The 27995-nt window shown below is 41.7% G+C and overlaps 2 protein-coding genes across 2 annotated transcripts in view; both read right to left on the reverse strand.

The window, feature by feature from the left end:
- The window catches only part of LOC118431101 (sushi, von Willebrand factor type A, EGF and pentraxin domain-containing protein 1-like), a 20152-nt gene extending 6697 nt beyond the window's left edge, over nucleotides 1–13455 (reverse strand). The window contains exons 1-13 of the mRNA XM_035842214.1: nucleotides 13213–13455; nucleotides 12723–12867; nucleotides 12268–12442; nucleotides 11823–11974; nucleotides 11552–11680; nucleotides 11213–11332; nucleotides 10800–10922; nucleotides 10267–10416; nucleotides 9760–9882; nucleotides 7302–7472; nucleotides 6717–6881; nucleotides 6294–6410; nucleotides 5973–6092 (exon numbers count right to left, since the gene is read on the reverse strand). Of these exons, the coding sequence (XP_035698107.1) occupies nucleotides 5973–6092; nucleotides 6294–6410; nucleotides 6717–6881; nucleotides 7302–7472; nucleotides 9760–9882; nucleotides 10267–10416; nucleotides 10800–10922; nucleotides 11213–11332; nucleotides 11552–11680; nucleotides 11823–11974; nucleotides 12268–12442; nucleotides 12723–12867; nucleotides 13213–13416 (1894 nt within the window). The 5' untranslated portion in view covers nucleotides 13417–13455. The remainder of the gene's footprint in view (nucleotides 1–5972; nucleotides 6093–6293; nucleotides 6411–6716; nucleotides 6882–7301; nucleotides 7473–9759; nucleotides 9883–10266; nucleotides 10417–10799; nucleotides 10923–11212; nucleotides 11333–11551; nucleotides 11681–11822; nucleotides 11975–12267; nucleotides 12443–12722; nucleotides 12868–13212) is intronic.
- A 347-nt stretch (nucleotides 13456–13802) lies between these two features.
- Nucleotides 13803–27567, reverse strand: LOC118430101 (sushi, von Willebrand factor type A, EGF and pentraxin domain-containing protein 1-like). Its single transcript, XM_035840811.1, has 25 exons — nucleotides 27300–27567; nucleotides 26347–26610; nucleotides 25809–25911; nucleotides 25365–25475; nucleotides 24085–24249; nucleotides 23441–23605; nucleotides 23067–23160; nucleotides 22582–22673; nucleotides 22118–22254; nucleotides 21680–21743; nucleotides 21022–21210; nucleotides 20334–20600; nucleotides 19636–19875; nucleotides 19069–19266; nucleotides 18520–18666; nucleotides 17935–18110; nucleotides 17640–17744; nucleotides 17259–17424; nucleotides 16558–16725; nucleotides 16026–16187; nucleotides 15666–15827; nucleotides 15074–15244; nucleotides 14702–14814; nucleotides 14218–14432; nucleotides 13803–14013 (listed from the first exon to the last, which is right to left on the reverse strand). The coding sequence occupies exons 1-25, from the start codon at nucleotides 27486–27488 to the stop codon at nucleotides 13803–13805; spliced, it is 4074 nt and encodes a 1357-aa protein (XP_035696704.1). The 5' UTR covers nucleotides 27489–27567.
- Nucleotides 27568–27995: the final 428 nt, after the last annotated feature.

Genomic DNA, 27995 nt, shown 5'->3' on the forward strand with positions numbered 1-27995 from the left:
GGCTCCGCCTGTTCGTAAATACTACCTACATGGATGGAGTGCTGTCGAAACCCTACATGACCATCTGCCGTCTGATCTTCGTGCAACGTACAATGTATGTAACAACGTTCAAAACGTCATTACGTATCTCTTGTAATTGTGGACAAGAGGGTGTTTATGTCGACAGGGCTTTCAGCTTAAAGCCACAATGTATTCATTAGAAGTCGACTCAATGGAAATAAATTGTCTGAGAGGAGAGCAACACATTGCTGTTAATCAGGTTCAATGCCAAGCAACCATTTGTTAAGACATCCCAAACACATCCTAACAACACGTACGATGGGAGTTTTTTTAAACCGCGCGCTTGGTCGGAGGTACACAGTACTGAGTTCTGAGTGGTGCGGTTGTAGCCTTTAAGCGAAAAAGTGCATGCCTTTTGTGAGCATTGACTAATCGTAGTTTGTAATTGCTATAAAAAAAGAACCAGTGTCTATTTGACGTTGGCAATTTTTTCCCACGATATAGGGTAAATGTGCTCAACATAGAATGAAAAATCTGCTAAAATGTTACGTAGCTTCATTATGAACGCGCCCATGTAAACCACGAATTATAACATAGAAGTCTATGGGAAGAAGAAACTCATCAATGAGACCGTAAACAGAGCACTTAGCACTGACAAAGGCGGCAGGGCATGCAGTTGATCATAGATACTTTCATAACCAGCGGTCAGACCCATTCAATGACTTGCCTGTCGGGACCGTACACGTAAGTTGCCACTGTGGAATTTCGGGAATTTTTGCCAATCGGATATATACCTAACAGTAAGCCTAATATTTATTTCTTTTTGGGTTACATGTGGCATATTTTTAGTGTTCTAATACGAAATGCAGTGTATTTATAAACTGTCCTAATCAATTATGAAAATTAGCCCGATTTGCATTGAATCATGTAAGGTATCTCTGAAGCTATCTACTTTCCAAATATCATGAAGATCCGTCAACCCATTCCCGAGTTATTCCCTTAAGAGATGATGCAACTACACATGCCTGCAGAAAAAAATCCTGACATGCCTGCGAGATTTGGGGAATTTTTGTCAAACGGTCGCAAAATATACTATTAGGCTCGCCTCTGAGGCGTCACCAAAAAAAAGTTTACTGTTTGAACTGTTTTCAATGGCCTACGGCCTACCTTGAAACAAGGAACATCCTTGATCGGCCACATCGCCGGCTGTCGTCTGTGTGACCGCCTAGTTCTCTTTTCCTCAGGTCAAGGCAGACTCCAAATTTGACTCTGTCCATTCTAGACGCCACAAGTGCGCAATTAACACTACAAACATGTCAGAAACATCCGACTACAACTAGCGCCAAATTCTTATTTTTGCTCGCCATGTTGGGGTCACAGGGTCAACGGACTAGTTCACTTGGTATTCATAGGGGTGTTTACATCAGATTCTGTGGTCGTAACTGTCGATACTCTGTCTTTAACTAGGAACCCTTGACCACCATATGCCGATAGGCATAAACAGATGATACCAGAAACAACTGAATAACGTTTTATTTGTTATTGGTTGTATAGATAAGGTTACAAATTAACATCCATGGCTGTATGATACATGTATAACATTTGACATATTAAAAGTAGAATTGAGATATTAAAGAAAAAAAAGAAAACCGTGTCACAGACACTAGCATTTTAGAAATATTCATTGATCATAGATAATAAATGCTGACAACTCACTCATATCATACGCACGTATTTCAATGCCGCTACCAAAATAAAGAGTGCAGCGGCATACCTGAAAGTGTCTAAAAGCGCCGAATTCTTTGATACTTGGCTATAATTTAGTGTATACAGGGTGAGTCCCGGCAATAGCTACGTTTCTTATATTGCCTACCATTATTTGTATGTCATTTTTGTCACTTGCAATTAGCCTTCGGGCAAGAACTTGCAATAAAACTTCTAAAACTTCTATTTTCTAGGCCTGTTCTGTAAATCAGAATCTCCTCCTGGACTATGACAACAGCATTGGCAACAGCTTTTCGTTCTTATTGCATTACTTTCATTCATAAAACACTTCTATATACCTCTGATGGAACTGGCTTTCGATGATTTAAAGACTGAGATCCTCTGGACGGTACATCTGATGGGATCAGCGGCAAAACTAGGCCTTTAAGGTACCCTGATTATTTTCCTGATTTTGAAAAGTATATCTTTTTTCAGAAAGTAAATCAAATCAAATGTTTTCAAATCCATAAGTAAAGGGTAAGGTACGTAATATAATTAATGAGGTTCATACAGCAGTGTCAAGCTCCATCTTATACACGCTTATAATTTTTATACTGTAATGGCAGCCTGCAACCAGGTATCTCTAACCTTTTGATAGAAAAAGAAGATATATAGTATACGTGGGCAATAAATATTTTTTTGCCCATTTCAATCACCAATAGTAACAGTAGTGAAGCTTGTGGTTCCTGCTATCCCCTTCGTCATACGGATGCGCTCCCCGGCGATAATTAGCATTGTCGTCATCTTCATCGTCCCAGCGGAAGTATTCCTCCCTTACATTCATCCTGAGGACCTGCAAACGACATATCCTTGTTAGTCCTGCACCATCCAAGATTTTCCACTAGAGTCAATTGCTACCAGATCGAGAGAAAAATTGTGGATGTCCTTGTTATAACAATTAATGTAAACCATACTGAAAAAAAATTGTTATACACTTGCTATACGTTTGTTCCGATGAATTGGTGCAAAATTTAAGCAATATTTGAAATGAAATGACAACAGGGATTGGCTGAATTCTTGAAACAAGACATGTGCGATAAAAACAAGAATGTAACTAGAGTTCGGCGACCTCATACCTCCATGAATATTTAGGGCTTTTGTGAATTTCATGCAATTGACTAACACATTAACATAATTTATGCATGGTGTTATTCATCATTGACTAACATACACATGTGAAAATTGTAAAATCATTAATCAATGGGCGGTTTTGCAATTTTCACATAAATTATGCAAATTAGTACCTCATTACCATATTTGGTTTCTGGTTATATTCCACTTATAATAATTAACAAGTGTTACATTTATTGAGGTCCAGTTATTGCAATCAATGGAATTATACAATTCCCTCATTAATTATGCAAATTAAGTCCTCATTTGCATAACATGCATATCCTTATGAACATCTTTGCCCAAGCTACCTGCATGCCTAAAATGATGCCAATTCGTCAATCCTTTCTGCAGTTATCCTCTTTGGAATGTCTTGACAAAAACGCCCCTGCAGTTCCGAAATGAAATGTTAGGGGGCTGAAACCTGCCCCACTTTGTCATGACACTGCAAGCTATCTACCAGCCAAATGTCAAGACCATATCACGTCCAGGACAAGAGATATATAGAAAAAACTGCTATGATAGAATATTCTCATTAATTATGCAGATGTATTCCTATTTTGCATAATTAGTATCTTACCTTGTACAACATTGTCTAAGGTACCTACATACCAAAAATCATGACAATCCGTTGTTCCCTTCTTGAGTTATCCTCTTCAGAAGTTTTTGACAAAAATGCCCCTGCTATCCCAAAACTAGACGTTAGGGGGCCCAAACTTATGTCACTTCTTCCTGAGCACAAGAGCTATCTATCCCAAAATTGTGATCACAGCGTGTTCAGAACACCGAGATAGCAAAACCGGAAGTTGCGCTGCAGTACCAAGGGAAGCCGCTAGGGGGCCCAAAATCTAATCATTTCCAGCTTTCATCACACACTACCAACACACCAAGTATGAAACTAATCCACTCAGCCGTTCTTGAGTTATCTTGTTTACACACACACACACACACAGACAGACACACAGACAAACGCGGGGTAAAATATAACCTCCATGACATTTCATGGAGGTAACTATAATGCATCATGGGTAGAATCCAAGATGGCGTCCTACAAGACAGGTGAGATGCAATAGAGTGGTTTTGACAACATTTCGGGTTAAATAGCTGAAAAAAAGTTTGAATGCACAGTCAAGTAGAAGCCCGTAGGTTTCTCATTCGTCACCTTTTGGCATCCCTGCCTGAAGCGGAAGAGGTAAAACGGTTTTCGGTTAGGTAGCAGAATGGTGGTGTCAGCTCTACCGTCGTCACGACAGCAGTACCTGATGAGCGTGTTGTGGTCGTACTTCCCGTCGGGCAGTGCGCCACTCCTACTGTTTTTATTGTTGATGATATAGTCTTCGTCATCCCAGAACAGCTCCCCAGTTTGGAATCCTGGAAAAAGCAGTATCAAATCGTAGGACTTCTTGCGTTTTTAGAATCATAAATGCCTGAACAATATATCCAGAGCGCCATCCAAGGTTGTTGCCCCATTCACACTAATTATTAGAGCCGTTTGAGGTCGTTTGATGTTGTAGCCGTTTGAGGTCGTTTGATGTTGTTTGAGGAGGTCAGGCAGACCGTGACCTATACATCTCTTCAATCATGACAGCTCTAACGTCAGCCTGAAACTCTTTGTCTTTGGGGTGTACAAATTGAGAGTGACCAAGTTGCCAAGTACTTCAGCTATATTTCACACGAATTTAGAAACTCAGAGACTTCAGAGAGTTCAAGGTCCTACCGTTTCATTTTGTCACGACAATACCAAAGACCATCGTTTCTATTTCGTTGTTACTTAAGGCATACAAACATTATACCTACCACTTGGACATCCACTCTTCTTGAAGATACAGTAGCTACCACGTGGCCAGTTGCCGTGCCCTTCCCGAGAAGATGTCTGGATTGAATTGGGAAGGAAGAGATGTGAAGACGACAATTTTCGCCCAAACTCTATTTCTTGACATTAGACAAGATGTTTTAAATGTTTGTTGAACATTTGAATCTAAGTTACGTAAAATATTACGTAGAATATCTATCTATCTATGTACAATACATTTTGAATCTCTTGAGAAATGACTTCGTCCACGCTTACTTTCATGCAGAATTTCTGATGCACGTTGTTCTTCCAGAAGTCGCCATCAAAATGCAGTCCTGGCGTCCACTGGTTGTTGGAGTCGTCGTCCTCGGTGTCTTGCACCCGGACACCCGTGCGCCAGGTCACGCCTGCAGATTCCGGGCAGCCTGTGTCGGTCTTGGGTAAGCCGTACGTTCCCCTTGGCCAGTCTGTGTGGTGAACAGATACAAGATTTACTCTCCCAGCTGTGGTTAAAGAGAGAGATCGTTGCCTTCTTCCAGACCACTTTGTGAGAGCCTTTATATTAAGTTACCGACTGTCAGAAAGCAGGGTTGTCAGACAATACCCATCCCTTGACCCCTGCTTGGTGAGTAACAATTGTAGCATTTAAGGGCAGGATCGTTGTACATATCAAAACATTTAACAGGTAAAACAGCATAATGTATGAAAGGAAATATGCCGTCTTTAAACTTGCACTCTATCAGAACATTGATCAATCAAACTCTCTGTAACGTTCTTGTGACGAAACTGGATGGTGATTATGTTCAATGTCAAATAGCTACCGCAATCTGAATCCCATTAGGGCTTTTCAAGTTCACTGCTGTTTTACCATCAATATACTTATACAGAGAAGAACCCGGTCGGTCATTTGCAAAATTATCTACGGCCTATACTCATAATGCCTAAGATACGTACCACCGGAGCAGCTCCTCCCGTCTGTATCTAGGGTAAAGGCACCATGGCATTCACACCGGTAGCTTCCTTGCGTGTTCGTGCAGACGTGGTCGCAGCCATGGTTTCCTGTGCATTCGTTTATATCTGTACAAGTGTAGAAGGTATTATTTTGCTCTTTAGCCAGTGAACCCATCCATTCATGAATGAAAACATACCTAGTTATCTTATCATTAACATTTCGTTATCATATGCTTCGTTATAGAAATCTATGTTGCTGCACATTTGGTATAATTGTGAATTTCAATACTAGTATCTGCAATAAAAAAGCTTTTCGTCAACAGCTGCCTTCATCTTACAATTAGCATATGCTTACCAACACATGTCATCCCTCTGGGCTCATAACCATGAGCACACACACAGCTGAAACTTCCAGGTGTATTTTGGCACCTGTTTTGCGTTGGTCCACATGGTTTCTCACGGCATTCATCTATATCTAGGTATGGAAGAAGAAATAATGTGGTATCAGATGCATGGTTCATTCTCATTGATTAAATCTAATCACCATTTCTGAATGCGAATGTAATATTAAAATAATATTCATATTTACATTTAGCAATTTTTCTGTTCAAGCATTTTGGTCCCAGTTGATTTTTGATAATGCGTACGTTGTCAGGTGTTTTAATGTCAGACTTACCTTCGTCACAGGTTTTGCCCTTCCAACCTCTGGGACAACTACAGTTGAAAGTTCCCAGATTGATGTTGACACGAGTACATTTGCCCCTTACGCATGGGCTGGGTGAGCACGGATCCCCTGCAGCACAAAAACATTCAAAGTGTTTCAGAATTTTATAAAAACTCGAGACTCAAACACCGATAACAACGTTAACTGGGACTTTTTCCCTCTTGTACGCAATCTGCAAATCAGTGTTCACAGCTATCTCCAAACATGATGAATTTTGTTTTCATCTCCCATCACCTTAGTTTAATGCTTAAAAATAATAGCATTGAGCAAACCCATTACAAAGTTGTAGGTTACACATTGCAAGACTACTTTCACCTTGTCATTTTACCACTTAATATTATTTTAACGATTTCATCAGAGTTCGGAGAAACTTACTTCTACAGACGGGGTGTTCTCCACTCCAAACGCCATTTGATTGACATGTCCTTACTCCATCACCTGCCACCATGAGGTAGCCCTCGTTACAGTAGTACTCGACGTAAAGATCCGATCCTAGCCGAGCTCCGTTCTTCAGCTGCTTCGGCATTCCACAGTCAAGCACTATATGGAAAATGGTTTGAATCTCGATTTTTTTTGCATTTAAAACGCTCACATTAGGTAGGATAGGCACGATTAGGTTTTCTGTGGCTGGGCATCTAAGACAATAGTATAACATTTATGATATTGCATAAGCTACACTGGATAACAAGTTTCTTTGTAAACAACCATGTGCTTTTTTACCAACGACATTTCTGTCGCCGTCATGACTGGTTCAGATTGCACTGCAGCATAGGTGTCGCTGCCTACAGATGCGGTCCCAACCTGATGAAATTATTCACGGATGCAAAACCTATACTGGTTTCTGGTTGCCTTTAATTTTCCATCAAGAAGATTAATATCAACGCATCAACCTGGATTTGCAGATAATACAATCTAGTGGTACATTTTGTTACATGGCAGTCAGGCAAAATACCTACTCACCTATGCACCTCGGGAGTGACCCTCCCCAGTGACCGGTCATGTCACACCGCAGCACGGGGTTACCCAGTACGCGGTACCCGTCGTTACACACCACACGTCCTACCGTACTGTCTGTAGGAGACACCTCAAAGATGCCGTGTTCAACATCAGGAAGGCTGCTACAGGAGCGAGCTGTGCGATGAGAAAATCATGCAAAATACAAGTTTTAGAAGATTTGACAAATGAAGGATATCAATCAATCAATCAATCAATCAAATGGTTTATTCAGAATAAAAACAAGGCACTGGCAACCAGAGGTTGAATTACGGCCTTGCTGTACAGCACCTCTGTGCTACAAATACAATGAAATCATTAAAAAAAACGTTACATATATACAATAGATAATATACAGTTGCATTGTTAACATTAATTTCCATTATTTTTGTTCAGCAGGCATATCATATATGGGATTGCACTTTTTTTGTAGCGCTCAGTTCTGGGTTTGACAGTGTCTAGTTGGTTGCTGGCCCTTGTGGCTCTCCCAGTGATAGCCCCCCGGGTTTGTGGTAGCCAGTGACGGAAGTCCGGTGACTGGAGGAGTTTCTGGGCGAACTGCAAGCAGAGGTGGTCTCTCCTCTGATCTAGGGTAGACAAGTTCAGAATCCGGCACGCCTCTGGGTATGAAGTGTAGGCAGAGCGGAGTATTATCCGACATGCGCGTTTCTGGATGAATTCGATCCTTCGTCGCTGTCTAGCAGTTAGTCCAGGATGCCAGGCAGGCGCTGCGTACTCACAGCTTGGACGGACGAATGTTTTGTAGCAGGTAAATATGTCATCCCTAGACAGATCGAACTGGTTGAGTTGTTTAAGCATAAATAGCTTTCGGTTGCCTTGTTTGACAATGTGGTCTACATGTACGTTCCAACCAAGGTCAGCCTGGATGAACAAGCCGAGGAGTTTAACTATCTTGACCTCCTCTAACGGTTGGCCAGCAATAGACAAGGGTGGCAGTGGAAGGACTGTTCTCGTAAAGACCACGTGCATGGCTTTGCATTTTTTGGGGTGAAGTTTCATCTTTCTTGTGGATGCCCATTGGTCGAGGCTGTTGAGGTCCGTTTGAATTGTTGAGGTGTCCCGGATCAACCTGCTCTCAGCTAAGTTAAGATCATCCACGAACTTCCACCTCCTAGCAAGGGAATCCTCACTTGCACTGTTGATTAGAGCAAGGAAGATTAAGGGGCCTAACACTGTTCCTTGTGGTAGGCCACAGGTCGTCTCCCTCCAATTTGAATACGTTCCCTTGTACATCACTCTCTGCTTTCTAGTGGACAGGAACGAACATACCCATTTGGCGAGCGAGCTTCGTAGACCTGCTCCAAGTAGGCTTGAAACGGCTATGCTGTGGTCCACAAGGTCGAACGCCTTGGCAAAATCCGTAGTTATCAGCGTTGTTATTGTCTCCCTCTTATCTGCTGTTCTAACCATTTGGTCAATTAAATCAACGAGGCAGTGTGTCGTAGAACGACCTGGTATGCAACCAAACTGGTTTGGGTCAATGCTGTGCTTGATGTCAGAGTACAGATGTTTCGAGATGAAAATTTCCGCTACTTTTGCTAGCGTAGGTGTCAGGGATATGGGTCTAAGTTCGCTGATCGACGGCGGGCGCGTTTTAGGTAGTGGTATGATATTTGCCTGTCGCCATTGTTCTGGGACGACCCCCTCCGATAGTGAGGCATTCAATATGGACGTTACTGGTGTAGAAATCTCATAGGCAAAGCACTTGATGATTCTGTTGGAAAGACCGTCCGGTCCTGCGGCCTTGTTCACTTTGACGTGTTTCAACTTGTCGTACACTTGCCACGGCTGCACCTCGTCCAAAGGCCTAGCTGGGAGAAATGTTGGTAACTAGTGTTGTCCAGTGGGTCGAGTGAGCAGGTTATTGTGCACAGAGCATTGTTTACTGCGTCAGCGACAGCCTTGTTGTCTCCTGGTGGTGCACCTTCAACGTGGAGGGTGAGACCTGTTCCTGACGTGTTCGTCATGACCTTGATCTGCTGGTACCATTTTGATGGGTTTTCTTTCTTTATGGTGTTCACTTTGTCCTTGTAGAAGTTTTTCTTTGCACTTTGTATTTCTTGTTTTACTTTGCTTGTACCTGTCATGGTCTTGGGCATTGAAAGCTTGTTGTCGTTGTTGTATGAGGCTTTTGATTTTGGGACTGATCCATGGCTTATCGTTGGTAAAGTATATGATATATATAAAGTAGGAGACAGGAATGAAGCATTGAATAAAACGGCACTGGCGTATAAATCTAATAGAGAGAAATTTGGCGGTTTAGCTTTTTACCACAGCACATGTAAATATTGTATCTTCACACTAGATGGTTTGTTGCTATTTGATTTTGTTTGTCGGAACAGGATAACGGAAAAGGACAAAATATTCATGTGAAGACCGAAGAAATGGACTATTTTTACGTTACCTTGGCACATCTTGCCATCAGGAAGTACAGTATACCCGGATTGGCAGGCGCACTGGAAGGATCCAAGTGTGTTGATGCAGAGTTGTGAACAGTCTGCCGCGCCAGTCTTGCATTCGTTAATGTCTTAAGAGGAGTAAGATATATAACACATAGGTAGATAAGTGACATATCAAAGACGGTGCTTACAATCAATCGGTATATGTTAACTGACATGCATTTTCATATTAATAAATCAACATTGATATAGGCGTCTTACCTAAACCTATACATGTACTTGTACATAAAGGTTTTATATTCTATGTGGTACATACCGATTCCTTTTCATACTTTGATGTGAGACTTCACTTAATTTAAACCAAGACTAATTATTTCGTTTAGGAATATCTTACACAATTATACCCAATGGATTGGAGCTTTATTGACACACCAACAATATTTTCGTATGGTTACTACCAACGGCTTAGCTTACATCTTAAAGCTTGGTAAAACTCGGCAAAGTAGAAATACCTTGGCACGATCTGCCGTCTTCACTCAAAACAAGTCCTGTTGGACATCTGCATTCATAGCTGCCCTCCAGGTTGACGCATTCGTGGCTACAGCCTCCATTTTGTAGTTGTTGATCGTCGCTTTCTATTTCCCCGGTGCATTCATTTTTATCTTTTGATAAAGAGACAGGGAAAGAAAAGAAACCTTTTAAGTCTATGTTTATATTAGGACAAACACAACGTATGCTGACATTTAAATAATGTTATGTACAATGTAATCAAACAAAATCCAAAATGGATACATTGGCGGAACACAGTGATGTACCATAGAATCTGCATCATGATGAGACCAAGTACATGTTCCATAACTTTGATATAAACTTCTTGAAGTATGTTGCTGTGTCCGCAAATACTGTCGATTATCTTTATCTTTCAACAAAATGACGTGATGACTGGAAAATATTTAATGCCCATAGATCTAGGCAATATCTGGTAGTTATAGCACACCTTGTCATTAGGGTAGTGACAAAAGAGACTCAATAGTAACGTGCGTACCTACGCAGGATTTCTGGTCAGCACCAAGGACGTATCCAGGGTAACACGAGCACATCCGCGAACCGGGAGTGTTGATGCAGTTGTGATCACAGCCGCCATTTCTTGTAGCACATTCGTTTTCATCTATACGTAGAAATTAGCAAAAGTAGCTATAGAAAACCTTGTATGTAGAATATAGAAACTGTATCGTTCTTATGTTTTGCTGAAATGCGTATTATAGTCACGGTGATTATCATTCTAGCCTCTAGAGGGTTCTTAAATTTCATGGAATTATTATTTCGAGTTAGAAGTCGACGTCCACAAACTCTGCAGGAAACAGCGAGAGCTTGCGTCACTAATGTATGTACATTTGCCAGCTATTTGCTGAAGATTTACCTTATGATCTACATCACGAATCATGTTTCCCAACGTACCTACACAGTGGATGTCGTTGAAGAGCTGAAACCCTTTATTACAACTGCACTTATATCCGGAGTCGCTGTCATGGCAGTTGTGGTCACATGGAGTGTTGTTCGGACCGCACTTGTTGACGTCTGTTAGAAAGGTATAGATGAACAATTGAAAGATCTGATACATATAGAACTTTTAGGTCTCGTAGATAAAGTTGCTTAGCATAATTAGATAATCGTAACAGACCTGATCTTGATAATTAAAGTTCTAAAAATTTAAAAATATTTATCAATAGCTAGTAAATCTATACTATCCATGTTAGAAGGTCTTGATGGATTGAGTGTAAAGATTGAATAGCCTACCTTTTTGACAGTATATTCCACTATATCCTGGTGCACAGAGACAGGTGAAAGTGTTGATGTGATCAACACACGACCCTCCGTTCATGCAGGGGTTAGATGCACACTCATTCACGTCTAGAGATGGCTTCCCTATGAAAATGATAAATTGAAAGTTATGTCGTTCTTTTGCCAACTACAACGCAACGAGGGATTATTTCTTTTACTGGTATAATGGGATACGGCAATGCTAAAGCAATGGTTATCTAGTTACTAGTATATAGCCAAATCTCACCAGCACAGAAAGCTGACCCTTGTCTGATTTCAAGGCCTTCAGCAGCAGCTCTGAAATCCGGCCAGGCTCGGACGTTTCCGGAGTCATCCGTGCAGTGACGCGCCATCACTGAGATCTGCGCTTCCGTCAGGACGTGGTCCCACACATTCAACCTGTCAGTAGATACTCGGTCGTTACAAAAAGCGAAATAAATCCACAGGGTTATACGGTTACTCTTTCAAAATTAGCTTAGTATCACTAATAAAGAGTCCATAGAAACTCACCTTGCCTGTTTAATGTCATATGCCTTTGCAATATTTCCGATTTAGTATGCTTGACATTTAAGGTCTATGCTGGTAAAATTGATACTGATGGTTACTAACGACACGGAAACGACTCCAACAGCCGGGTTTACAAGAAAAAAAGTACATTGTTAATGGTTGGAACTGTAATGAAAAAAGTGTACCTGCTAAGTTCCCCCTTGAATGACTCTCTACTGTCGAATCCTCCGAGGATCTCATCCTGGTCTTGCCCCAGGACTATCGTCCCCCCGCCGGGAATGAGCCGTCCTCCGCCGCCCTCAGTACCACCGGCGATCCGCTGACCGTCCACGTAAAAAGTCCACTGTTTTCCCGCGGAACCTATGTCGGTTGGAACATGGCTGTTGATAAGTATTTAGAGAGAGAGAGAGAGAGAACTGGTTTGTTTAAACATACACAATTTCAAGTACAAAATGACCGTCTGAATTACGAAGACTAAATTGCCTTTTACAATGTACAAAAAAGACTGGTGTTTAAGAGTCTAATGCAATGTCATGCCGAAGTGGATTAATCTAATAGTAATCATCACTATTCGCTATTAATTTTAACATTTATGGTGCAAAAATGTTCTAATCACTTATATATACGCTACAACACTTACCCAAAGACCACGTGAAAGCATAATGGTGCCACGCCTCGTCCTCCACTGAAGCGGTGGTTGTGATCTTCTCTCCGTTGATCATGAACAGGAACTCGTTAAAGTTGTCCACCTCAATGGAAATAGCGTTGTCTTGGACCACGCCATTCTAAGCCAACATATTGCAAACATGCCTGAATTAACATCAAAGTAATGTGAAGTGGTTTAAGCTGAACTAAGCACCTTATAATATGTCTGTATGATGATGTTGAATGTGTTTTCTTGATGCTGCATCAGAGAGGATGAATGGCTAATTTCCAGTGCAATAGACAGCCACATCTCATTTGCACTGTCATTGTCAAGATGTATGGATAAAATTTCTAAACACCTAGGAGCATCATGATCAAAATTACATTGCTAGCTAGATACAGAGTGGACTGAAGTCAAAGAAGGGAGGGGTTTCTCTATTAGTGAACAGGTATCCCAAGATGACGATGATGAAAGACCTACTCACTTCTTCTGCTGCGTACGAAAATATGTATTTTTGATCCTTCTTATCCCGAGCCATCTTCATCCAGAAGGCGACTGTCACAGCCTGAAGGTCTTTGTCTATTCTAGCAGAGGTGAACTCGGACAAGATCCCCTTGGGAAATTTCAGGTCGAAATCTGCAGAAAGCCCTAAGGAACAGAAAAGTGCAAACATTTCCATGAAGCGCATGATCTGTTACCTTCCCATATTTATGAAGTGAAATGCATGTTCTAATGGGAATGTGTGGTCAATATCCAAATGGGATACTAAAAGTACATGACTGTTTGTTGAGGAACTTTTATCTTAACCTTGCATTTTTGTATTGACTGGAATCGAAGTTAGCAAAGTTAAGAAGGCTTGTAACCGAACGGTGAATACATGAATACATGCATGTACAAAATAAGGACATGGATTCCTAATCCAATGGTCTTGCTTGTCGATTCGAATTCGTCTTTCGCTGTGCCACTGTAGAAACTAAACTTTAAATATTTAGTTTTTAGAAGATAATGATTGTCAATCAAGCCTTGCATCTGTGATGATGATAAATTGCTCTCATTCATTTAAGTACAGCACGTTCAATTTAAACATAATAAATCCTCACCGTCTTCACAGTGTGTCCCTCCGAACCCCGGTGCACAGTGACACTGATATGAGTTGATCTTGTCCTCACAGTACGCACGGTTCAGACAGGGGTTTGACGCGCACTCGTTGACATTCAGTTCACAGTTGTAGCCGACAAACCCAGGTGGGCACTGGCAGGTGTACCTTCCTACCTCATCCGTGCACCTGTCAAAAGGTAGGGCATCATTTGATACACAATGACAGCTGTACATGACACTGTGCCGACTGAAGCTTTAGTTTATAATAAAGCTAGATCTTGTAACCTGCAACAATTTGTGCATCATTCTGAAACAGGTCCTTAAGTAACGATAAGAACTATACTTCATTTTAAGATACCTCTTACCCTAAAAAGATTTAGAACGTACTCACTTTCCGCCATTCTGACAGGGTTGAGCCTCACAGTCGTTGATGTCGACCTCGCAGTACTTGCCAGTGTAGCCGTCCTGACAGAGGCACTTGAAACTGTCCACCAGATCCACACACACGGCGGTGTCGTTACACGGGCTGTCACTACAGTCGTCAATGTTGACTTCACAGAACGTACCGCTGTATCCATCCGCACACAGGCAGAGGAACCCATTGTCCTGTCAAGGGGATATATCACAATTTCTGTTCACTCAATTGTTGTAATTCTTAACGGTTGATCACCATTGTCCTTGGGCAAAAGTGGAGGAGTTGTCTATCTAATATCCAATGCTTGAGAAGTCCAAAAAGTCGCCCCTGGATCGTGATGAAATCCTACAAAAGTCAACGAAATTGAACACCATCACAAAGCATCTAAATTTTGGTTTATGTAAAACTTTTGTACTAGGCTAACTACATCACAGATACTAATCAATAATGATATTCGTACCTCATCAACGCAAGTTGCTCCATTCAAACACGGCGCAGGCGCACACTCATCGATGTTGACGTCACACTGTTCACCCGTCCAACCGGAAGGGCAAACGCACTCATATCCGTTAACTGTCAGGAGATCAAAGCGATGAGCTGGTTACATCATCAACACATGCATGTAAAGACACGTTTCAATGAAAATACCATGTAACCTTTTGCGCTCAAGAGAACTTGATATTACACTATGACGATAATATGCAATCCATCTCAATACATTGAATTGCAATCAACAAGTGGAATATGGTACCCAGGGTACTTGAAAGAAAACGCTTTCTGGCACTTATAGCACAAGGCAATTGCCTAGATAAAACTTTTATAGCTTTCATACCTCTATCCAAACAGGTGGCTAAGGAGTAACATGGCAGTGACGCGCACTCGTTCACATTGACGTCACACGTGTCACCTTCAAAGCCAGCTGGACACAGGCAGTTGAACTCTGACCCCTGCATGGTGCACGATCCGCCATTTTGGCAAGGAGAGGACTGGCAGTAGTCAGTATCTGAGGAAAGGACAGATGATAGTCATTCTGATGTCCCTAAAGTTATTACCTTTTTTTTTAATTCGTACCATCAATGCATGGACATCAGCAATTGTTAAATATGACAATTTCCCTCCAAAATATAACAATTTTCCGCCCATCTCAATAGTTAGTTGAGGATCCCCTGTAGCTCAAGTGATAGCAGCTTCACAGTTGAGCTCCTGGTTCCAAGTTGGTAACTGGGAGACCTCGGATCGAATCGGAGAAGGGTATCACGGTCTTTCGGAAGGGACGTAGAATGGGGTTCCCTTCGAGGAGGTGCCTCGAGCACGTTACAACAGTATCATTACTAAGCTTAGCTACCTACTGGCTGTAATCAGTACCTACTTTAGTAAGGCGAACAATACAACAGCAAGGACTACTATTGATACGACGTACTCACCAACACAATCACTTGAGGTTTCCGAACCCACGGCGTCTGTACCCAAGCCCAGTGGACAGAATAAACAGTCGGTTTGACCATGTCCGGGCTGGAACGTCCCAACTGGACACAGGTCACACGGGTCTGTACCGGTCCGGGAGTAGCTACCAGGTACACATGATCCTAAAACGGCACATCATCATAAAATTTAACACAATAAAGTGATATTGCATTGAATTTCTATGTAGTACCCATGCGCATTAAAGTATATTCGGACATACAGTGACCTAATACCAATGAAATTTTCCTCATTCATTTTGCAGATAATAGATATTAATTCTAGATGATACACTGTACTTGTGAAATATGTTAAGACCTTACCACTGCAGTCCTCCTTGTCCACAGTGCCTACATCTCCCGTCGTTGTGCCCTCCTCACACGGGATACACTCAGTGGCTCCCTGTTGGTTCTGATACGTGCCCTTTGGACAGAACATGCAGGTCTCTAATCCTGTTTCCGAAAACGTCCCCGGCTGACACTGGTCTGTAGGACGACAGTTGGAATGATGTTTTCATCATCATTGCAATGCTACTTTGGCTCACCATGTTTTGGACAGAACTGTTAAAAGTAATATAAAGAGTATTTGTTCATGCGTAATTTCCTTTACATTTAACGGCAGTACTGTGATTACAAGACTGTCGTTAATTGTTAAAAGGCTATCAACAATTTTGATTCTATGCATGTTAACAAACAACAAAGTTTCAAGCAATTCATGTATCCCATGGCCTGAGTAAGTGCAAGTTGCTGTGACATCACATGGAACAAAAAGTGGCCCGGGAATGACGGTTGCCAATGAGGAACACAAACGAAGGAAACATTCCATCTCATTGGTCTAGTAAGCTCATGGTCTTACTCCTGCAGTCCGTAGCGTTCTTGCTGTTGTTTCCTGCAGTAAAGAATCCCGGTTCACACCGGATACACTCGGTCTGTCCTTCTTGGTCCTGATAGGAGCCCACCGGACAAACATCACACGTGGCCTCGCCACTGACGTCAGTGTAGTATGTACCGACAGGACAGCTAACTGTTTACAAAAGTAAAAAGAAATGTCAGTACAAAAATGCATTTTGTTACATACACTCATTTTGAGTTTTGGAAAACAAAGATTCGACCAAGAGTGCTAATTTGGGCTAATATCAAAAGTGCATTTTAAGATACTTTTAGAAGCTTCTCTGGGGTATAAGATACCATCTTCTAAACTGTGCTGTCGGAAACACTAACATTGATATCTTACTTCTCTTGAAAGTAGTGTTAATACTTATCCATGAAATGTACCGCTGAATATATCAGTAGCAGTCTGTAGAACATTGAAAGAGCTGGTCGTATTCCAAAATATGCTATTCCATGGTGTGCCGGACGTTTCCTTGAATGGGGCACGTTTTGAAATACCCAAATATTCTATATTCCAAAATGTGTCAGGACATCTTTCGGAATGGAGTACACTTTGGAATGCATCAGGGCTGAAGTTTCATAATCAGTCAGCCGCATATAGCTAGCGGTCGACTGGTATAAAGGTGTAAGAGATGTGAGTGTCTTAAATGGCAAATGGCATCCTACCACAAAAATCTTCCTTCAGAATCTGTCCTCTGTAACAGCTGAGAACCGCCTCCGTGTCCAGGTCTCGTATACCTGCGTCTTCTGCTGAGCCGGCCACTCGGGCAAGGGACACTATCTGACTCTGCCCTCCACCAGCGGTCACGGCTATGTCACTCAGCTGACCTGTCTGGTGACAAATCCGCACATATCAGGCAAATATTGTGGCGCCAGCGCACCTAAGAATGTACTACGTTACAATTCAGATGTGTCTGATACTATTCCCTGCTCAGGCTACTACTACACACACTACTACCCCAACAGGGAGTCCCAGTGTTTTGTTACGTGTAGGTTTCAAATGAAGACGAAAGTCAGATTTTAAAAAAACTGAAGCATTCAACCTACCCGCACATCTTCCTTTGCCTTCTCCACAACTTCGTTCAGGGCATCTTTAAGTTGCTCCATTTTCTTCTTGATATCTTTTGATTCTCCCTGTGCAGATTCTGTGGTCTGTGAACATGACAGATGATAAGCAGTACCATTTTAAACGATTCAGTAAGCTTGACAATATATGGCTATACACAGTACCTTGTCCACATGATCAAACAAGGGGCTAGTCTTTGGAAATCCTAGGCCTTTTTACAAAATATACCATTCTCAAATATTCTTCTCAAACGTCTAGAGGCATTAATCACAGCACCTTGTATTGTGTCTTGACGTCGAGGCGGATGGTAAGAAGTCTTGCACGTCTCTGTACAGATCGTTTCTTCCTGGAGGGCCCGTCAAGTCCTCCATCTTCCTCTGGAACCCAGTCCACCTCTATGGCCTTCTCACTACACGACAGAGCCACGTTGTCCACGCTACATTTCACGTTGCCTGTTAACAACGAGACGACACGGTAATCTGGATCAGATTTAGAAATAATGCATGTGTGTCCATATGCATTGTTTGTGTCTCATATTTAGAACGTTTCAAGCAAACAGTAGTCTGTACATACACAACCGTAAATAAAATGCATTCTATAAATATATGGGCTGAGATTGACAAATGAGAAAAATTTTATTATGGACTTTTAGTAAAGGATTTGAAAGGAATATCTTTTAGAAATGCACGTCGTTACGACGGCACAACATATGCTGATGGCACACAATGCACATCATCAGTATTTCAACAGGGCTACATGTATTTGTAATCGTTGTCATGCTTAACTCACAATATCTCCATAACTCATATCTTTCTCTTCAAAGAGTTAGGCTATTTGTGATCATTGTCAGGATTGACTCACCTACGCACCCACCATACCGTCCGAAAACCGTGCTGTTGAAGAGGTCGATAAAGTTTTGTTTGATCTGCGTCTGGGTCTCCTCATCCTCACAGTCACCGACGTAGTACTGGAACTCGATTCCTTTGGAGTATCCTGGAATTCGCTTCACTGCAAGCATAAAAGGAACCAGCAGGGTGCAATTGAGTGCAAATTTGAAAATCAGTACAGACTGATAATACGAAGAAATTTCCAACACAAGAATTGACTGTACATCACCATGGCCAATCTTTATCATTGTATTACTCCATTGCAAATTTAACGCCAATTTATGCAATGTTGTGTACATGTGAGCAGCTACAGTACATAAGATGTAGGCAGTAGTTTGTGGCATCCTCTGCCTCTTTTAGTTACATTGGCGTCTAAGAAGCGTTTGATTCATTCATTCACTGACAAAGGCTTGTGTCGTGCAGTCGAAACCCAATTCTTTTATTAAAAAGTTCAGTTGTAAGGTCTTCATGATGAATTCTGCCAAAGCAGATGAAATTTCAAGGTACGGTGAACGTTACTTACATGAGCAATCTGGCCATTTCGTCTCCAAGCCGTGCGGATCTGTTCTCCAGTTCCCAGACCCACAGATGTACATCCGAGCCGGTTCGCTGTAGAAGTCGAACCCCTCATTGCACTGTACGGTGCAGAACTGTCCGAATTGAAATTCGTCACACGAGAGAGCGCCGTTGATTGGAGGATCTTGGTGGATGCATCTTGTGGCTGAAATAATGATGTAACCTATATTAGGGAAAGTATTTACTAATCTACATTCCAAAGACAAAACTTTGTGTTCAAATGTTGACCTCTGGCTCTATTAAAGGTTGCTCTATTGAAGTAAAATGTCACATTTCCTACCCGGAGCTAGGCTGGGCTGTTTGCGGATATGAAAAGGTAAAGGTTATGTCAATAAATATGCACATAGCCTGCTGTTGAATTATTTTGGTCTGTTTTGTGTTTTTATTGTCTTTTATATCGTGCTTTTCGTTTCCGAAACTGCCCGGCCGGGCCCCTTTGTGGAAATGTGACTTTAGCCTAAAGGAGCACCATGAGTGGAGTAAGGAACTAGCATGGTATAAAGCATTCTCTTACGGCTTACGCTGACAGAGAAACGACAAATGGCCAGGTTGTCATTGATGTCACGTGCCGTACACGTGACCCAGGTCGTTCCCCAGTAGAAGCGTTGCCCGCTGTCCTTGTCACAGTTCACTCTCACGGCTTGTTTGGAGTTGTCGGTAAAGACTGGTTCAATCCACTTCACATTTACAGTTTCGTCGTTTGTTTCCACTTCGTGTTTCACACAATGTTCAATAAGCTTCGGATTCTCTGTATCTATTGACAGGAAAGCGGGAAAAAGTGAGGAGGGGGTATACAAAGTCAGTCACATTTGGGACCGCATTATTAATAATGCAGCAGCGACATCTACCTGCAGTTCCAAGAAGAACTGGTCAATTTTGCTCTTCGAAATGTGACAGACGATGAACTTTGTTAACCTGATTGAAACATCTTATAAGCACGTTAGAGATCATCACCTCTGGTGACGTTGTCTACCTGACACGGGGGTGTTTTTGTTGCAAGTATGAAATTGATATCTAGTGCTCGGTTGTAAAGAGCATAATTTACCTTCAACAATGTGAAACTCAAATTACTGACCTATAGCTGAAAGAGCTACAAACACTGGCTCAACATGAAATACAAATTCCGTCACTACACATTATCGACGCTTTGATTCATTTGCACGTTCTTAAATGATGCAGAATTGGAGTAATTATACAAACAGCAACACCTACCATTGACTCTAACTTCGAAAGAGCAAGAGCTTGCCATTCCACTACCATCAGTGAAGGTGTACTTTACAACAGTAGGTAGGCCAGTCGTGATGGGGAACTTGTGAGGAGGTTTGATGCCAGCCGGCGTCACTGTCATCTTGGGCGGCTTCCCCGAGTTGTCCACAGCGGTAGGAACGGTCCAGTTGACCGTCAGGTAGTTCTGACCCTCTTCTGTACCGTTCACGATGTCCGCTGGACACCCGATGACAAGTCGTGGCGACTGGTTATCTAAATTTTATATTTTGGAGATTAATAATGAAAAAAAGCATGACGCATGTTAATCTTTTAACAGATCAATCAATCCACTATCACTATCAGCAGGAAAAGAGATACTTCGTTATTAGTCATTAGGTCCAAGACTCGCGTTTAAGTTGTGTGAGACCATTGCCACAACACTACCAAGCGGCAAACAAGGAGTAGTACAGTTCATTCAGACTCTTAGAAAGCTTAAAGGTAACTCAGAACGGAAAAGTTGGGCAAGTAGATTTTTTTCACATATTCTGTCACGACAGAATCTGAAGAGAAACCGGCTCAGTTAGCAAGCGTTCTAAACTGCTTCCCTTCCAAGGGTTCAATGTGGTAGAACTGCTAGTTTTACCACATTGTTTCTAACTTACTACAGTGAAAACTCAAATACGCCAGCCCGTACCTATACATGTTGGTTGTTGGTTTGACCAACTGTCGTCTTCCAGACAGACTCTGTTGGGAGTTCCGTCCATCCTGTAGCCATCTTGGCAGGTGAACTGACAGGCTGTATCGAACTTCTGGGCCTTGCTAACACAGGTAGACGGACTCACGGTGGCGTTTACCACCATCGGTAAGGGGTCACACTTTTTAACTGGGAAAGACAAGGGACGAATACATGTAAAAAGTGCAACTGTGCCTTTAGTCAGTAAAAAAAATTAATTCTAATTTCAAATAAAAAAATCCATACGTAACTAACCAAAAAAGTACATCACTTTGATAACATGTTCATAGTCAGGTCAAGTTTATTCACAACAATTGCATTAGTTACAATTTATGGCAAGTAACACGTATTGCTAGCAACTACCAACTATCTGCAATATATATGTATCATGTCGTTTAAGCCTAAAGTTGTAGGAAGGAAGCTTAAGGAGACCTCTCTTTCCGTTTTTCACCCTCGTAATGTGCTTGTTTTATCTACAAAAATCAGCAAACTTGTCATAAAATGCGGATTGTTAGACAACGAAGAAAGGAAAACCAAGAGGCTACTTGAATTGAAATGTGATCCTCTCATTAACGTACACTCGTGTGTATATTGTTGGTGTCCGTATTATGATACATACCGAGACACTTTGCCTTCGAACCGTCCCACTTCCCCTCTTCTAAGCATCTCCGTACCTTGCTTCCCTACAGACGATTGGATTGAAGGAGAAGGAAAAATATTGATCCCGTAATCTCTGGGTCCCCTCTGTTGTCTCACGTTTGGCCTGGCCCTTGGTATTTGCCGTATTTCATATGATAAGTATGGAAATTGACAACAAAACACATATACGGTTGCAATACGTAGTACGTAGTTATGATATCCTTAGCATCTCAATCAGAAAGTAATATTAGCCATCATGTCTACTGTCCCGTTGAAATAAACATCCAAAGCCCACACAGTACAGCTACATGCACATTATGTGGATGCGTAAACATAATGTCTGTTCATATTCAAGAATATAATATAGTTGCTGAACAGATATTGGTAGATCGTAGGTTACGAGACCTCATCTACGCACCTGTAAGGTGTACCCTCGGTTACAGGTGAATGTACAAGTAGTTTCATAAGGAAACGTTCCGGTTGCCTGTTGACCATCTGACATCACGCAGGTCCTCTGTCCGTCCGAAGGCTCAGGTAGACCTGGGCACTCTATTCCTGTACAGCACATTCGTGGATTTCTTATATATTTCAGGGAATAGTGAGATGCACTTACTCAATATAATTTTTTTTCATCCTTGTTTTTCAAAAACACGAAGTATATTGTTATAACAAAATCCTTATGTTTTTATTAACTGTCCCTTTTTTTCTTTGATACGGAACAAGCAGACATCTTTTTGTGCAGATTTGGTGTTCCCAAAACGCTGATACAATCCTTTGATCTTTACTAATTCCGACAAATAAAGACATTTGACTACGCATTTAAACGTAGGATCATGACTGTCTATTGTATGTGTTTGGGGGTATTCCAGTATTTATACTTACGTTGACAGATGATAGGGTCTCCACTCCAAGTCCTGTTGGCGTGACAAGTTCTTTCTGGTGTTCCCCTCAACATCTTATGCCCATAGTTGCATCTAGGGAAAATACAACGCATGTACAATACAATACACGTACAAACCACAGTCCAATTCTACTTTGTGATTGGTTCAGTTGTTACGTAAATGTGAGAGTTTACCAACGGCATGTCATAGGATTGATTTAATGACTCGCGGTGGCATAACGGCTGATTGGTGACCTGTAATCACCGAATATACCACCGAATGAGCGAACTGTAGTGGTGACATAAAAGTACCAGAAGAAATTAAGACCGATATTTTTATGATACGTATACGTATACGTATGTATCCATTAGTACTAAACTTTTGATAATTTGTTACTTGCTTTGAAATACCTACAAGACTATTCCAACCAGGGAGTATTTTAGCTCTCGATAATATGATGGAAGGACGGTGTAATTTGACTCTTACTGAAATCGGCACGTCGTACGATACTCGTTGTTACAGTTCGCGGGCTGCATGGTTCCTCCGTCTGGAGACTCCAGTTTCGGGTCACAGCGGACAGCTGTTGGTAAAAAGTATAAGTAGGTTGATGAGTGAGAGGGGGGAAAGAATCAAGATTGACACAACTAGCACCGAAATGGAGTAGTTACGAGATTTTATTTAAGTCGGCGCATGTGAACGCAGCTTTTTTGGCAACGCCTCAGGGGCCAGGGATAGTGCGAAAGGGAAGTTCCAGTCGATTCAGGGTTTGAGTTGTCTTTATGTTCACCTTAACCGTTGCCATGGCAATAACGTTTTTATTGCCGGTCTTGTTTCAAAAGCACTTGTTGAATAATCCTCACGTTTGCATCCTGAGCCCCATGGGTTTCCTTCGTGCCCCTCGTTACAGACGCACTGGTTCGGACTGGTGGACGCCGTGCCTCTGGTGCTGCTCTTAGCCGGGCAGGTCCCCGGGCATCCCGACACGCTGGGCGCAAGGAGCTCCTTGTAGCGGCCTTTCGGACAAGCTGGAGGAATAACGACATTTGTGTAATTAATACACAACCAGAGTTCCAAAATTCCCTCGTTCCCAAAATCAAGGACCGCTGCAAACAAACAAACACCATTTACGCTATGCTTATAGAACCACTCATGAATATTAGTAGTCATAGCATGCCCAGAACACGACAAATCAAACCTGGAAGCTCCACTGCAGTACCGTAGGAAGCCGCTTGGAGGCCCATTAACGAGTTTCACCTTTGTCTATCCAACACCTACCCGCCTAATAGATATCATGAATATCCATCCACAGCTTCTAGAGTTTTGATGCTCAAAACACACATACATTCACTTTTGGAACAGTCCATGTTTGCATGCATGGGATGGGAGTTGGTTGAAATATGCTGTATTTGCTGGCAAATGTCGCCTGTTCAGTAGTATTTACACAACACTATGCATTGCGTATTTGTCTTTAAAATGATGGAGTCGAATTAGCCTCGAAACATACGGGTGCACGGTGCTCCCCGGCCGGTTCCGTAGTAGCCTGGCTTGCAGGCGCACTCGTACACTCCGGTCTTCGACCCGCATGCGCATTTGGCGTTCGCCCCACAACCTGGGGACGAGCAGTCCGCTGACGTCACTCCATCAGTCTCGTACCTCTTAGAGTAGGGGTCTGTAATGTAGGCAAAGTACTATTGAAAACCTATATAGTATAGAGATATACGACTGTCCTAGCACAATAATATTGAGCGCAACGGATTCTGAACTGCCCTATTGCAGCTTTCGTATAATAGAATCTGTGCACATCACTGGCCATCACCCAGCAGAGACGGCTAATGGTATAGATTTCTCTGTTGAGTGATGATTGATTGAAGTGCGCTGATGAATTTTTTTTCCGTAGACCTTTATTCCCAGTTCAAGTACATATTTCAATTCAGGTACAATGGGTAGATACATATTTCAATGGATAGATACATATCAGTTCAAGCATAATGGGTCTGTACATATTTCAGGTCAAGTACAATGTGTACGTTCATATCTCAGTTCAAGTATACTGGGTTACCTATTTCAGTTCAAGTACACTGGGTACATATATATTTTAGTTCAAATACAATGGATACATATACAAGCACAATGGATACACATATCAATAATAGAGATCGCACATGGTTTGAAAAATACGTATGATATTGTCATATTTGAGAAGTACAGGGTTATCGTTATATTTTGTCCAAGAAAGAAAGATTGCGTATTTAGCTAAAGTAATATAAGTGTTTGACGAGAGAAGTAAGTGTTTTAATGAAATTTCATCCTGGTTAACATATACAGCTATTCTATCCCAATATCCACTTAACCGTCCACATTCAACAAACATATGTTCGTAGTCTTCGTCTTTGTTGCACAATTCACATACTGGACTGTAAATATCTCCAGATGCATTAACAATTCTCCATCTATTCAGTAGGACTTTACAGGGCAATATTCTATGTAGTATCTTAAAACTGAATTCTCTTAGCTTATTCGGTTTGATGTCAACAGTTTGTGATGTCCAAACTTTTCGCCAGTTCAGACCGGGACATACGGTGTCCCAATGCGCTGATGAATTATGGGAAAGATGGGATTAGGGCAGTCAAAAATCCGATGTGCTTACTTATCATGTAGGAAAAATGTTTAAGCTCTGTAACAACGCAGATGACATTTCTGGGAATTCATGGGAAACATTGCATATTCTACCAGCTGCAGTATCCAAGAGCGAATTAACAAAAAAGATCACATGACAATACATACCCCCTCGAATTCTTTTTGCGAGATCTTTGGCGTCCACAAAGTCCGAAGACAAGTACACGTGACTTGCGTCTGTGGCGCAATCGTGCAGTTGTTGCTTGTTAGGACTGTCGCCTTGAAAACGGACAACATAGTCAGTGCCTAGTTTCTCCAGGTAGGTTATTCAATGATTCAAGCAATGAAGAGAGGATTCAATGGTTAACAAGACCACAATGCCAATGGTTAACAAGACCACAAATTCATAATAATCCATCCATAGCTTGATGAGTTATGCTAAAGCAAAACACTATGTGAACTAGAAGTGTAGAACTTTTAATTTGTTACCTTCACCAAGAAGGCAATGTTTGTGACTTTGTGGTTATGTGAAATCTGTTTTCGTTACATGAAAATGCTCTCTAAAACAGATAATTGGATTCCCAAAAGTATATCAAAGTTTCATGATCTCACCGACACCAATGCTGTAGATCTCTGCATTGTAGACAGATTTCAGGTTGTTGGCCCTGCCTACAGGATCTTTGTCCGGCTTGCCGTCTGTTAGGTAGACCACTACCTGATGAATGCAACATAGTCAAGTGGACATGTTATTTACTTCACAAGTTTTCTCTTCAAATTCAACATTTTAACATCATCATCAACATCACGGGCGAGTTGCCCGGACCAGGTTTACTCTCTCTTGTATTGTGGAAAGAAGGTCATTGGATAAACTACACCCTTACACCAGATTGGTACACATAAGTCATCACTGGTATTGCTACGCGTACGGTTGGTATGATATGATAGACAGTAGAATGTACATCAATTAGTCATGAGTATAACATGTATATATTTCTTGATAAACAATTTTATTTTTCCTTTCCGCAAACATCCCATAAATCTGCGGGTTAAAAGTACTATAATTCTGCAAACGTACGAAACTGCGTAGATTTTAGTCAATTGATGATATGTTAAAACACTAGCTTCGTAACGTTAGTTATCAAGTTCTCACTTGTTTAACAGGCTGATTATTTGCGAAAGCAGACTTTGGCCTCAGAAGTTCCTGTGCCAGGCGGAAGGCATCTTCTGCATTTGTCGATCCCCCTGTGTACTTCACCGTCTTCAGTTCCCTCAGGAACGAGCACTTGTTCTTGGGGTTCTTGATGTAGTCGATGTGCGTTCGGGCAGCATCGTCAAACGACACGATGGCGACTCGCGAGGCCTGAGGGCTGATAGTCAGTTGGCTGAGAAAGTTCTCCACGAATGTGATCTCCGTCTGCGGTTATAGTAAGGTACGGAAGGTAGTTTGGTAATTAAGGAGGGGCGAAGGAAAAAGAAAAAAAGGAGTATCAACACCCGAGCCAAAGAGAATCTTTTTTTCAACATCACCTCATAATCAATGACTGAACGAACGACTTTGTTATGTTTGTGAAAAGACAATAGCGAAGTAGCTAAAATATCAAAAGAACGTAACTAACTACCGGACAGATAGGCCCAAAGTATGATCATCAATCTTACTACTTTACCAAGTATCCATCGGTCAAAATCATCACAATCCTTTTAAGCTTTCTTTAATCAATAACAATAACGTTAATAACTTTGGTCAATATTTTAATTTCTAATCAGTAACAATAACAACTTTGGTCAAAATGCTTAATCTATGACTTTTAATCAATTACTCTAGACAAGAAAGAACCCCACTGTTCAGCAGGCTTGGTCACAAATAAGCCAATTTACCAAATTCTATTTTCTTTAGCAACATGATGTTGACGACAAAATTTTAAACTACAATACTGAAAGAGACCGCTAGAGGGCCATACAGGTACAGATCGGAACGAGAATCACAAAAAGAATCACGTTCGTTTATGACTTCAAAATTCCGTCTAATCATCTAGAAGCAAACAATAATTGTTAACATGGTGAAAACATATCCACCTCATTGGCAAACGTAACGAGAAGACATACCTGAAAGTTGTTCTCTCCAACACTACCAGAACTGTCCAACATAAAGACGATGTCTGCCCGGCTGTCTTGATATTTGTTCACTTGGTTTTGAAAAGTCGACGCCACTTGGGCCAAATTTCGGGCGGAAACTTGTAGAAAGATAGCCGACACCGCAAAGAGTACTATTTGGCTTGCTAACGGAGGGGCCATATTGGGCCTCGCTCACTTGTACAGGACAATGAAACAACGTCGCCTTCTGCAAAGAACAACAAGACCCTAACCTGTAAGGCGACGTGCAAATTACCACAGACTGTTTGTTGTGTGTCATTGAGACCCTGGGATTATAAACTGGCATTTGTCCAAAGCAAACATCACCAAGTGTACTGCTAAACAGCCACGTAAGCAAACAACAATGACTGGGTGTCAGCGTTCTGGAGCTGGCCGCGAGTCAACAGGAAACTACTATCTTTGCGGGTTTTGTTTGAAAGCTGATGGTGCAGATTTGCATTTGATCTTTGGCAAGGAAGAAGCCGACGGTCCAATGTAGAGTACCCTCACATAAACTTAAGTATGAAACATGTTTTGCATCACGTCCTGAAGCGGGCCTTTGACCGCAGATAAATATGGGTCCAATGTTCAGGCCAGCCAAGTAAAGGCCGGGATCAAATGGCCAAGAGGCCATCGTTGTCAGAGATAAAGATTGAAGACCTTTATTGT

Source organism: Branchiostoma floridae, chromosome 14, assembly GCF_000003815.2.
Source record: "Branchiostoma floridae strain S238N-H82 chromosome 14, Bfl_VNyyK, whole genome shotgun sequence".
In the NCBI taxonomy this organism is placed as follows: Eukaryota; Metazoa; Chordata; class Leptocardii; order Amphioxiformes; family Branchiostomatidae; genus Branchiostoma; species Branchiostoma floridae.

Coding starts and splice junctions, on each gene's coding strand:
- LOC118430101 (XM_035840811.1), bottom strand. CDS start 27,488: ATGGCCCCTCCGTTAGCAAGCCAAATAGTACTCTTTGCGGTGTCGGCT. Junction 22,674..23,066: donor CGTACGACGTGCCGATTTCA/GTAAGAGTCAAA, acceptor TATTTTCCCTAG/ATGCAACTATGGGCATAAGA. Junction 21,744..22,117: donor ACCGAGGGTACACCTTACAG/GTGCGTAGATGA, acceptor AATCGTCTGTAG/GGAAGCAAGGTACGGAGATG.